At 42.8% G+C, this 14,039-nt stretch overlaps 1 protein-coding gene across 2 annotated transcripts in view; it reads right to left on the reverse strand.

The window, feature by feature from the left end:
- ITGA9 (integrin subunit alpha 9) overlaps positions 1–14,039 on the reverse strand; it is a 348,141-nt gene that overhangs the window by 76,713 nt on the left and 257,389 nt on the right. For both annotated transcript variants that reach the window (XR_004475769.2, XM_004277914.4), the window contains exon 19: positions 585–671. Coding sequence is in view for 1 of the 2 variants with exons in the window: in XM_004277914.4 (XP_004277962.1) it covers positions 585–671 (87 nt within the window). In the remaining variant the exon portion in view is untranslated. The remainder of the gene's footprint in view (positions 1–584; positions 672–14,039) is intronic.

Here is a 14,039-nt window from a genome sequence, read left to right on the forward strand (position 1 = left end):
TCTTTATAATGATGGCACATACTAGAATGTTCCATGAATCTCCAAATATGCTAAACCATATTATTGTTTGAGCTTAGAAAATTTGGCTCCTTATAAATACCAAAGTGACTGTACTTTCTTGTACTTTTCTGAAAAAATGAAGTGCAATACAATTATTTGTATTTTAAGAGGACTCTTCAAAAATTGTGAGTTCCCGGGGGGCGACAGCCAGGACTGTAGATCACTAGCCCAGACCACATCTTCTCCTATGTTGTCCCAGGGACTCAAAGTGGCATGGGATGTCCCAGAAAATAAAATGTTAAGAGGCCAACCAGATGGTGCTTGACAAAGTACAAAGGCCGTGGCATGTGTCTCACATCTGTGGTATGTCACATGGATCAAGGGGAAGGACCACATGTCCACGGCGCCCCGGAACAGACTTGGAGATGGCCATGGGCAGGGCTGGCTGTGCCCAGGCAGGGCTTTGCTGGCCACCCTGCTGCAGTGGGGTGTGGACGAAACCTTGGGGAGGCAGTTGCAGAATGAGTGGCTGGTGGGAAGGGCCGGGGGTGCTGCCAAGGAAGTGCCCCGTCCCTGCCCCTTACCTTCGACTTCGACCTCATGAAAGGGAATCCCACACTGCATTTGAGGAAGTCCGATTCCAGCAGTTCACAGGAAATGCCCATTTCCTCCTGAAAGACAAAAAGTACCAAGAGATGGGCTGATTGCACCAGGACAAGTGTGTGGAGGAGCCCCAGGGAGGCAAATCCAGGCTTCAGTAGACATGGTCCTGCTATAGGGAAGTTCTCAGAAAACAGCCACTGTTGGCTGTGCTGGAATGAGGAGCCTCTGACAGGCCAAGTCCCCATCCTCCTCTGACTGCCCACTCGCCCCGCCGCCACACTTGCCAGAGGTTCTCTGGGAAGACAGTGCAGAGGACAAAACCACTCTTCATTCTTTTTTTTTCTTTATCATGTTTGTTATTGTATATCAGAGTTTCCCTAACTGTGTTCTGTAAAACATTAGTTCTGTGGGTATTACATTTTAAAAAAGGGTTTTGGGGTCAAAAAGTTTGGAAGATGTAGGGATAAAAACAGTTAAAAATGTGATTTTTTTTTAAAGCAATTATTTTTTTTTGTATTTTATTTTGTTTTTTTTATACAGCAGGTTCTTATTAGTAAGAACACTCTTCATTCTTAATCAGCCCTTTGGCTCTGATCCCTAGTGCTCTCCTGGAGAAACGGGACAGCCCACACGTGAGCTGGATGCCTCCTTAGGTTTGCATTAAAAGGCATCCAAGTTGCCTTTCTGGCTCACACCCTAATCTTGCCTTTCAAAACCTTACTAGTTGAGGAAAAATAAACGCTAAGAAAATCGCACCAAGGAAAACACAGGGATTCCTTCTACAGCATGAAGCAATGAGGGCTGAGCTGCACCCTCAGCAAGCCTTCCCAGGGTGGGGGTGGGTGCAAGGGCAAGGAGAGGGTTCCCAGCATAGCTGGCCTGGGCTGGACTCTACAGACAGGCACGAGAAAACCAGGAAAGGGGCCGTGGGGAGCTGCCATCTTACCACCTGCACACATAGTTTACAACCAAAGTCAAAGAAAAGCAGGAGGCTCTTCATAATCCACAGGGCCTCTCCGAGTCACTGAGACCAAATCAAGACTTCTGAGGGGAGACAGAATGTTTGCAGATATGGGAAAAGGAGAAGGCACAGAACAGAACTAGCACTGGCTGAATGTCTAGAAGCTGGGGTGCTGGAGTTCAATGAGGTCATGTGACTTCCTCAAGGTCATTCTTTGTTTTTTTTCTTTTTTTTTTTGGGTACGCCGGCCTCTCACTGTTGTGACCTCTCCTGTTGCAGAGCACAGGCTCCGGACGCGCAGGCTCAGCGGCCATGGCTCACAGGCCTAGCCACTCCGCGGCATGTGGGATCTTCCCGGACCGGGGCACAAACCCATGTCCCCTGCATCGGCAGGCGGACTCTCAATCACCGCGCCACCAGGGAAGCCCCCAAGGTCATTCTTGACTGACTCTAAAACCTCCCTCCTTCCCCTACCAAGGCCCTGATCTTCTCAAGGGCCTTGGCAACTCTGCAACACACAACGGCAGCCAAAAGGAACCAACCTGTGTGGATTCTGGCTCTGAAATGTCACCCATGCTCCCTCCTCCAATTTCCAAGACCTGCACCTCAGCCCAGACCCACACTTCCAGGTAGATGGGTGAAATAAAAAAAGTTTAAGTTGTGTGTCTAATCAGAAAAAGAAAAAATGTGAGCACTTACCACAACATACCTACTTAGTTACATGTTATACACATATACTGTTACACTAATATATTATGAACATTATCAAACACAAAAAGTAGAAATGACAAAAAACAAATAACTCATCTGTGGGATTAGAAGTCAAGATAATAATTGGCGGGTGGCAAGTGGAAGGGAGTTCTCGGGGTGCTGGGGATGTTCTCAGGTGTGATCATTGTGAAAATTCACTGAGCTGGGCCCTTAATGATTTGTGTACTTTTGTCTGTTTTCTAAACATCAATAAAACTTTATTTAGAAAATAGCAACAAAGCAACAGCAACACAAACAACCCGAAATACAAGGAAATAAAACATAGGAGATATATAAATATAAAAGGGAACTGTAGCTTATCTTTCAGCATTCAATCTAGATATCTAATGGGGATAACTGATCTCAGTAACTGTTAAGTTTTCTAACTGTTCTCCATGACCTTAGTCAGCATCCCTCATGTGGGCTTGGGACCTCCTGCATTAAAATTGGTTTGGGATCGCCTTAAAAAATACAGATTCCCAGGCCACGCCCCAGTGGTCTGAGTATACTCTGGGATTGTGGGGCCTGAGATAAGCATTTTCAATTCATGGTAGGTGATACAGTAAGTGTTCCACTGTGCAATGCTTTGGGAGCCACTGCTATGAGTTTGCCCTTTTTTCCGTCCATTCTACAGGCTGCTTGAGGAATCTTCTTAAAATGCCTCTCTCCATTATGAACATAATAAAGCTCAAAATCTTAACACTGGCATCCATTTGGCCCCTACCTCTCTGAGCACATATGTCACTATTCTACAAATATCCTTTTCTTGGTCTCATTTCCACACTTTCCACACTTTTGCCTAGTTTTTCCCACTGTCAGGAACACCTTTCCTCAGCCCTTCTTCCAAGGCTTCCTTCACCCATCTTGCCCCAAACACTCGTGGGTGGTAGGTAAGTTTGCATATCTAATATGGGCATGGCACAGGACTTGGAACGGACCCTGAGCATCCATTGAGTGGCTGAGTCATCACATCATCTCCCAAGATCAGCACTGAGGACACAGATCTGGATGACACTAGTCCCTGTCCTTAAAGAGCTCACAGCTTAGAAGGGGGACATCTTCCAGCAGAGAAACAGACATTTACAGGGCAGTGTGAGGGGCTGCTCTTGGAATCTCGAGAACATGCAGCGGCAATCTCAATAAGGAAAACCAGTGAATGATTTCTCAAATGCTGTCTCACGAACTGCATGGCCCAAAGATTGGTCCTAATGATTCACTGTTGGTGGCCTCTTGTCACCATCCTCTTCCTTATAATTCCTCACCCAAGAAACAATATCCACAATTGGCCCAAGTACAAGCTACTCTAAATCCTAGCTAACTGGTCTGTGGGCATTAGAGGCAGTGAGCTCAAGCCTAGGTGACCTTAACTCCCTGGGACAGTCTTGGTTTATGTCTGTTGTCCTGGTGTAATTACTCTCAAGAGCATCCCAGGATATACATAAATTATATTACTCAACCCAGTTCCAAAGCTCAATATCTCACTGGAAATCCCTTTCAAACCAGGACAGAGGTTTTCAATTTAAGTCAAAGGTCTATCCGTTCTCAAAGATTTATCACCCCGAAGACTTCTTCAGGTTTTACATGGATGTGAAGGACTCACTAGGCTTTAAAAATTTACTCTGGAAATTGAGGGGACCTCCGTTTACTCAGCTTTGATCTAAGACTGCTTTTGATTGTCTGAGAACTGCTGAACTACTTTATTTTTGTTAATTCCAAAATGCGAGGAAATAACATTTAAACCAGCATTTATTGCATTATTCCACATCTCTCTTCCACCCTACTCAGTCTAATAGAAATGACAGAATTCCGGTTGGATCTTGGGGTGGGGGACAAGCAAAAAGAGTGAAAACCAAAGACATCTGTAGGAATGAAAGCGCTCAGTATATGGTCATGACTCACGCGCTCCCGGACGCTGCAACAGGGAAGAATGTCATGGATCACCCTTCTGCGCCTGTCAGCACCAGAACAGCCCTCCCATGGCTATGTAAGTCCCCTTGACTGAAAGGCTTTAATTCTGTTTTCCACCCTTCACTGCAGCTATGAGGCAAAGAGGCCCCCAGAGCATGGGCTTCAGCAAACACTGTGACTGCTGGTGTGGACGGCACAAGATCTGCACCCAGAACCCCTTTACTAGATGACTTCCAGTCCCTGGCTGAATGGGAGCTGCTTTGCCTGGGAGGTTATAACACCCTTCCTCTGCAGCCTATGATTGACATGGGTGCAAAAGGCTGCCCCTTTGCCTCAAGGTGAGACCAGCTGTGCTGTGCAACTCATGTTCCAGAGCCCCCGTGGGATTAGGCTGAGAGCACATACCTGTTTGCCTCTCTCTTCTGCCCCATTCTGTTCCCTTCACTCCTTTTCTCCCAAGAGCATTTCTGCAGTAAATCATTTGCCCAGGAATCCCCATCTCAGGTTCTTCTCCGGTGAACCTGACTTCAGACAATACTCTTTATAGATGAGGCTGCTGGCACTGAGAGCTTCTGGAAAGTACTGGGCATTTGTTCCCAGGTGGGGAGAGGCAATGGGAGGGGAACCCTCACATGCTAACGAATGTTGTTCAAATCCATACTAACCCAAGGAAAAACTTTCTAACTACTGGTTATAAAGTCAGCATAGCTGCCCCCATCAGGGAGCACTTAATCTCAAAGCAGTATCAGCACCCCCTTTGCTCTGGTTTTAGATCCTGCCTGGGGCATAACCTTAAAAAACAGGGTCACTATGGAGCTAGGTACCACCCCCGCCCACCTCCACCCCCACTCCATAGTCAGGCAGGCATCCTGTAGTCAGAGAAGTCTCAGGGAACCTTTAAAAGATGAATGTTGGGGTGATGTAGCTAAACTAGCTGTGCCCTGGCTTTAGACAGCATCAGGAATAGTGATTTAGTGGGGGAACGGTGCTTTTTACCTCCGCCAGGCATGTGGTACCCCACCAGGAGGTACATGGGAGAGATTCTAGGGACAAGGCTTCTCCGTGGCTCTGATTCCTTCTGTGCCTCAATCATTGCTTACATTGACTTTAGCTTGGAGAACTTACCTTCAGCACTGTTGCAAGACTTATGATTACCAGCTCTCAGCTGATGGGGAATGTGGACCAGTGAATAGACTGTCTACCCTTTGGCCCTGATTGCCAGACAGTGTAGAATCTGATTATCCAACTCATATGCAGTGCAAATCTACTAAAACCTGTTGCAAAGGTGCAGGCTTTCATGAAATCAATGAAAGTGATGCTCAGAAACTGCTCAAACCACTCAAAGCCTCTGATTAAGTCTGGATCTGGCAGAGTTAGATCAGTTAACAACTGTTGAAGAAGTCAAAATTATCCTTGGATGATAACACTTTAAGATGCTTGAGAAGATAAGGCTTCAAATTTAAAAGATCAAGAGAAGTGTTTGGGAAAAATGTACCATCATAAAAACGACCTTTCTGTGATTGTTCTAAAAAAAAAAAAGGCAAACTATGAAGCAAAGAATGTTACCTTATAATAGGAATATTCACATCCAAAAGCTGCCTACCCAGGACTCAGTTACTTCTTTCATTTCAGAAATTAATGCACTGCTATTTTAAAGATGCTAATAAAGCAAATAAACTTTTGCCTTGGGTCTAAGTATCCTTGACCATTATTATTACAAGAGCTGTTACGTGTAGAATAACATAAACTTATTTTCATAATCTTTAGTTTCATTTTTCAAGTAAAGTCCCAATCAAAACTTAAAAGAAAAAATTTTAATATGAAATTCTGGACCCTATTTTAAGAAGATTCACAAAACTGGCCATTTTCCCAGTCCCACTTTTCCTTGGCTAGCAGACACATCCAATTCCATAAAATGCTATCAAGGTTTCTCCCCAGAGATTGAGTAATTCAGTTTAAATTTTCTAAATTTTTTGTTTTACTAAGACACATTACTCTCAGGATCAGAAAAACATCAATTAACATTTTTTTTTAGAACACAAGATTAAAGCCTACTTGGTTTCTGCATGTTCGTCCCTATATTCTCAGTACCGGGCACTCAGTAGCTCCCTAGTTTGCACTTAGTACTTCAACAAGCCTTGGCTCTTCGGGGATTCAGATGAAGGGACTTCAAGAGGCAGCTTATTTGCTGGTCTGCCTGGCATGGGAGATGTTTGCCTTGGCAAAGGTCCTCTCTTTTCCAGACATACCTCGGCTGTCCTAGCCCTGAGAGTTTGGCCAGCGGAGCCAAGCTCCAGCCCTGCTTGTAATATGCAGTGTGGCTGGCAGGAAGAAATCAGATCATGAAGTTAGTGAGCCTCCTTGGCCTTCAGGCTCCTTCTTCCCATTCACACAGCATTCGACTTTATTCTGGAGCCAAACTTGCTCTGACCACCAACGCAGTGCCCTGTGGGAGGAGCAAATCCGCAAATCTGGTCAGGGCTTAACGCTGGGCTCCAGGGAGAGTGTGAAGTTTATCTTCCCGTTTGCTACTTCCTCCTGTGTTTGTCAAACTGAGATGACCCTTCATGTTCTATGTCTGACTGAAGTTTGGTATTCATCTAAGACCCCCTTCCTTTTTTCCAGCCATGTGAGGTGTGACCCGTGAGCTGATAAGCTCTGTGTTAACTCAGTTAATAGAGAATTCAGGGAAATTCTGGAAGCACTTGATCCCAATTCTCTAATTAACTGAGGAGTCAAAGGTGAGCAGGGGTTCTCAATAACCTGGCCCAGTGAGCTAATAGAAAGAGTTTATTCCCTGGAAATACTTTATTGGCCCCACTCAAGGATGAGTCAGCCTGAGCCTCACCAGAAAAAACAGTGCTATTCCTAGACGGGAATCCTTTGGGACAGGGCCCATGGAATTCCTCAGCATGCAGAAAAGCACACGGTATGCAGCATAGAAAGTGCACAAGCTTTGGCATCGGTGTCCCAATTGATTTGCTCGGATATGTAACAGCTATGGGTCATCCGACAAACAGGCTGCCCTTTCTACAAGCCTCCATTTTCTCACCTGAAAAATGAAGCCATAACACCTGCCTTATAGGACTGGGGCTGGCCTGCCAGGGTGGATGGTTGTAAAGACGGAGTCCACAGATGGCCCCTACTCAGTAATAGCTTGTTACATGCCAGGTAGCTCCTCTTTTTATGCCCATTTTACAAGGAGGAAACTGGAACACAGAGAAGTTATAGCACTTGCCCAGGATTTCCCAGCTGCCAATGTAAGAATGAACCAGAGGGGTCCTGAGGCGGGGAACCCCAAACAACGCACAGACAAGGTCCCCTCTTCCCCATCCCCCGAAGAACCCACAGAAACTGAGCCTGAGCAGGTGGGCAGCATAAACCCAATGAATGGAGCGTGTGGCCTTTAAGGAACCTGGAGTACATGGGATGCCAGGACAGATGCCAATCGTGGCTAATAGCCTAGCAAGGCTGGGGCACTGGTTTACAGGCCCTGCCGGATAGGGGCTGGCAACCAGCAGTCTGAGGGAACAGAGGTGATTACCAGCACACATGGGGGTTCCAAGGCAAGTGCTACAAAGCAAGTGCCTTTTTAAACTTTTGTCTAAACCCCCATTTGGAAGTAAAGGCCCAGACTATTCTGGGTTTCTTCTTTCCAAGCTTAAAAAAGTAAAGCAAGCAAGAGCTAGAGTCAAAACAAATGCTTGAGACAGATGAACCACATAACTGTTAAAGCCAAAATCCCCTCCGAAGCTAAGGAGTGCTGAATTTGGAGCGTGCACTTTGAACAACCCTGTACCCATCACAGGCAGTGGGAAGTCAGCTGTCCCAGGAGGAGCAATTTTCTTATCAAAGTGGAGACAAGGGAGGCTGCTCCCAAACAGTCCTCTTGGCGCTACGGATGCTTTAAAATGAGTAAAAATCATATTGCATTTAAAAAAACCAACACAAATCAGAAATGACTTGAATAAGCTTATTCCTATAACATGCTCCTCCTGTGCATTACATCAACCCCTAATCATGTATTTTCCCAACATGAAGACAAATCAAAACACTTCCATAAATGCTGATGACTGCCCCCTTTGGGATGGCAGGAAAACTAAAGAATCTAAACAAACAAATAAATAAAAATAAACCCACCATCCCAGCCCCCATTCACCCCAGCGGGTGAGCAGACAAGCCTCTCAGGCTGGAGCTGTCCATCCTTTTTTATTTCTGGTAAGGAGCGAAGGAGATCTCCTCCAACACCCAGCGCTAAGGCAACATTTCCAATTTGAATATTCCATTGGTCAGGCTGCTGCAGGCGGCCAGGCTTTAGCAAGACCAGCTGGGTGGCTGACAGAGCCTTGGTGCTCCAGCCGGGTGTCAGGCCCATGCCTCTGAGGTGGGAGAGCCGAGCTCAGGACATAGGTCCACCAGAGACCTCCTGACCCCACATAATATCAAACGGTGAAAGCTCTCTCAGAGATCTCCATCTCAACACTAAGACCCAGCTCCATTCAACAACCAGCAAGCTACAGTGCTGGACACCCTATGCCAAACAACTAGCAAGACAGGAACACAACCCCACCCATTAGCAGAGAGGCTGCTTAAAATCATAATAAGGTCACAGACACCCCAAAACACACCACTGGACGTGATCCTGCCCACCAGAAAGACAAGATCCAGCCTCATCCACCAGAACACAGGCACCAGTCCCCTCCACCAGGAAGCCTACACAACCCACTGAACCAACCTTACCTACTGGGGGCAGACACCAAAAACAGTGGGAATTACGAACCTGCAGCCTGCAGAAAGGAGACCCCAAACACAGTAAGTTAAGCAAAATGAGAAGACAGAGAAATACACAGCAGATGAAGGAGCAAGGGGAAAACCCACCAGACCACACAAATGAAGGGGAAATAGGCAGTCTACCTGAAAAAGAATTCAGAATAATGATAGTAAAGATGATCCAAAATCTTGGAAAGAGAATGGAGAAAATACAAGAAACGTTTAACAAGAACCCAGAAGAACTAAAGAGCAAAGAAACAATGATGAAAAACACAATAAATGAAATTACAAATTCTCCAGAAGGAATCAGTAGCAGAATAACTGAGGCAGAAGAATGCATAAGTGACCTGGAAGATAAAATAGTGGAAATAACTACTGCAGAGCAGAATAAAGAAAAAAGAATGAAAAGAACTGAGGACAGTCTCAGAGACCTCTGGGACAACATTAAACGCACCAACATTCGAATTATAGGGGTTCCAGAAGAAGAAGAGAAAAAGAAAGGGACTGAGAAAATATTTGAAGAGATTATAGTTGAAAATTTCCTAATATGGAAAAGGAAATAGTTAATCAAGTCCAGGAAGGACAGAGAGTCCCATACAGGATAAACTCAAGGAGAAACACGCCAAGACACATATTAATCAAACTATCAAAAATTAAATACAAAGAAAAAATATTAAAAGCAGCAATGGAAAAGGAACAAATAACACACAAGGGAATCCCCATAAGGTTAACAGCTGATCTTTCAGCAGAAATTCTGCAAGCCAGAAGGGAGTGGCAGGACATATTTAAAGTGATGAAGGAGAAAATCCTACAGCCAAGGTTACTCTACCCAGCAAGGATCTCATTCACATTTGATGGAGAAATTAAAACCTTTACAGACAAGCAGAAGCTAAGAGAATTCAGCACCACCAAACCAGCTTTACAACAACTGCTAAAGGAACTTCTCTAGGCAGGAAACACAAGAGAAGTTAAAGACCTACAATAACAAACCCAAAACAATTAAGAAAATGGTAACAGGAACATACTTATCGATAACTACCTAAAATTTAAATGGATTAAATGCTCCAACCAAAAGACACAGACTGGCTGAATGGATACAAAAACAAGACCTGTATATATGCTGTCTACAGGAGACCCAGTTCAGACCTAGGGACACATACAGACTGAAAGTGAGGCGATGGAAAAAGTTGTTCCATGCAAATGGAAATCAAAAGAAAGCTGGAGTAGCAATTCTCATATCAGACAAAATAGACTTTAAAATAAAGACTATTACAAGAGACAAAGAAGGACACTACACAATGATCAAGGGACCAATCCAAGCAGAAGATATAACAATTGTAAATATTTATGCACCCAACATAGGAGCACCTCAATACTTAAGGCAAATGCTAACAGCCATAAAAGAGGAAACCAACAGTAACACAATAAAAGTAGGGACTTTTAACATCCCACTTTCACAAATGGGCAGGTAATCCAAAATGAAAATAAATAAGGAAACAAAAGCTTTAAGTGATACATTAAACAAGATGGATTTAATTGATATTTATAGGACATTCCATCCAAAAACAACAGAATACACTTTCTTCTCAAGTGCTCATGGAACATTCTCTGGATAGATCATATCTTGGGTCACAAATCAAGCCTTGGTAAATTTAAGAAAATGGAAATCGTATCAAGTATCTTTTCTGACTACAACGCTATGAGACTAGATATAATCACAGGAAAAAATCTGTTAAAAATACAAACACATGGAGGTTAAACAATACACTACTAAACAACCAAGAGGTTACTGAGAAAATCAAAAACTACCTAGAAAGAAATGACAAGGAAAACATGACGAACCAAAACCTACGGGATGCAGCAAAAGCAGTTCTAAGAGGGAAGTTTACAGCAATACAATCCTACCTCAAGAAACAAGAAACAACACAAATCAACAACCTAAACTTACACCTAAAGCAATCAGAGAAAGAAGAACAAAAAACCCCAAAGTTAGCAGAAGGAAAGAAATCATAAAGATCAGTTCAGAAATAAATGAAAAAGAAATGAAGGAAACAATAGCTAAGATCAATAAAACTAAAAGCTGGTTCTTTGAGAAGATAAACAAAATTGATAAACCATCAGCCAGACTCATCAAGAGGAAAAGGGAGAAGACTCAAATCAACAGAATTAGAAATGAAAAAGGAAAAGCAAAAACTGACACTGCAGAAATACAAAGGATCATGAAAGATTACTACAAGCAACTCTATGCCAATAAAACAGACAACCTGGAAGAAATGGATAAATTCTTAGAAAAGCACAACCTACTGAGACTGAACCAGAAAGAAACAGAAAATATAAACAGACCAATCACAAGCACTGAAATTGAGACTGTGATTAAAAATCTTCCAACAAACAAAAGCCCAGGACCAGATGGCTTCACAGGCGAATTCTATCAAACATTTAAAGAAGAGCTAACACCTGTCCTTCTCAAACTCTTCCAAAATATAGTGGAGGAAGGAACACTCCCAAACTCATTCTATGAGGTCACCATCACCCTGATACCAAAACCAGACAAAGATGTCACAAAAAAAAACTACAGGCCAATATCACTGATGATCATTGATGCAAAAGTCCTCAACAAAATACTAGCAAACAATCCAAAAGCACATTTAAAGGGTCATATACCATGATCTAGTGGGATTTATCCCAGGAATGCAAGGATTCTCCAATATATGCAAATCAATCAATGTGATAAACTGTATTAACAAATTGAAGGAGAAAAACCATATGATCATCTCAGTAGATGCAGAGAAAGCTTTGACAAAATTCAACACCCATTTATGATAAAAACACTCCAGAGAGTAGGCATAGAGGGAACTTATCTCAACATAATAAAGGCCATATATGACAAACCCACAGCCAACATCGTTCTCAATGGTGAAAAACTGAAACCATTTCCACTAAGATCAGGAACAAGACAAGGTTGCCCACTCTCACCACTCTTATTCAACATAGTTTTGGAAGTTTTAGCCACAGCAATCAGAGAAGAAAAAGAAATAAAAAGAATCCAAATTGGAGAAGAAGTAAAACTGTCACTGTTTGCAGATGACACGATACTAGACATAGAGAATACTAAAGATGCCACCAGAAAACTACTAGAGCTAATCAATGAATTTGGTAGAGTAGCAGGATACAAAATTAAGGCACAGAAATCTCTTGCATTCCTATACACTAATGATGAAAAATCTGAAAGTGAAATCAAGAAAACACTCCCATTTACCACTGCAACAAAAAGAATAAAATATCTAGGAATAAACCTACCTAAGGAGACAAAAGACCTGTATGCAGAAAACTGTAAGACACTGATGAAAGAAATTAAAGATGATACAAACAGATGGAGAAATATACCATGTTCTTGGATTGGAAGAATCAACATTGTGAAAATGACTATACTACCCAAAGCAATCTACAGATTCAGTGCAATCGCTATCAAACTACCAATGGCATTTTTCTCAGAACTAGAAAAAAAAAATTCACAATTTGTAATGGAAACACAAAAGACCCCGAATAGCCAAAGCAATCTTGAGAAAGAAAAATGGAGCTGGAGGAATCAGGCTCCCTGACTTCAGACTATACTACAAAGCTACAGTAATCAAGACAGTATGGTACTGGCACAAAAACAGAAATACAGATCAATGGAACAGGATAGAAAGCCCAGAGATAAACCCACACACATATGGTCACCTTATCTTTGATAAAGGAGGCAAGAATATACAATGGAGAAAAGACAGCCTCTTCAATAAGTGGTGCTGGGAAAACTGGACAGCTACATGTAAAAGAGTGAAATTAGAACACTCCCTAACACCATACACAAAAGTAAAGTCAAAATGGATTGGAGACCTAAATGTAAGGCCAGACACTATAAAACTCTTAGAGGAACAGAGCTCATAGGCAGAACACTCTATGACATAAATCACAGCAAGATCCTTCTTGACCCACCTCCTACAGAAATGGAAATAAAAACAAAAATAAACAAATGGGACGTAATGAAACTTAAAAGCTTTTGCACAGCAAAGGAAACCATAAACAAGACGAAAAGACAACCCTCAGATTAGGGGAAAATATTTGCAAACGAAGCAACTGACAAAGGATTAATTTCCAAAATATGCAGGCAGCTCATGCAGCTCAATATCTAAAAAAAAAAACCCAATCCAAAAATGGGCAGAGATCTAAATAGACATTTCTCCAGAGAAGATAAACAGATTGCCAATAAACACATGAAAGGATGCTCAACGTCACTAATCATTAGAGAAATGCAAATCAAAACCACAATGAGCTATCACCTCATACCAGTTAGAATGGCCATCATCAAAAAATCTACAAACAATAAATGCTGGAGAGGGTGTGGAGAAAAGGGAACCCTCTTGCACTGTTGGTGGGAATGCAAATTGATACAGCCACTATGGAGAAGAGTATGGAGGTTCCTTAAAAAACTAAAAATAGAACTACCATATGACCCGGCAATCCCACTCCTGGGCATATACCCTGAGAAAAACATAATTCAAAAAGAGTCATGTACCACAATGTTCATTGCAGCTCTATTTACAATAGCCAGGACATGGAAGCAACCTAAGTGTCCATCAACAGATGAATGGATAAAGAAGATGTGGAACATATATATAATGGAATATTACTCAGTCATAAAAAGGAACGAAACTAAGTTATCTGTAGTGAGGTGGATGGACCTAGAGACTGTCATACAGAGTGAAGTAAGTCAGAAAGAGAAAAACAAATACCGTATGCTAACACATATATATGGAATCTAAAAAAAAAAAAAAAAGGTTCTGAAGAACCTAGGGGCAGGACAGGAATGACGCCGATGTAGAGAATGGACTTGAGGACACGGGGAGGGGGAAGGGTAAGCTGGGGCAAAGTGGGAGAGTGGCATGGACTTATATACACTACCAAATGTAAAACAGATAGCTAGTGGGAAGCAGCCGGATAGCACAGGGAGATCAGCTCGGTGCTTTGTGACCACCTAGAGGGGTGGGATAGGGAGGGTGGGAGG

Source organism: Orcinus orca, chromosome 10, assembly GCF_937001465.1.
Source record: "Orcinus orca chromosome 10, mOrcOrc1.1, whole genome shotgun sequence".
NCBI lineage: Eukaryota > Metazoa > Chordata > Mammalia > Artiodactyla > Delphinidae > Orcinus > Orcinus orca.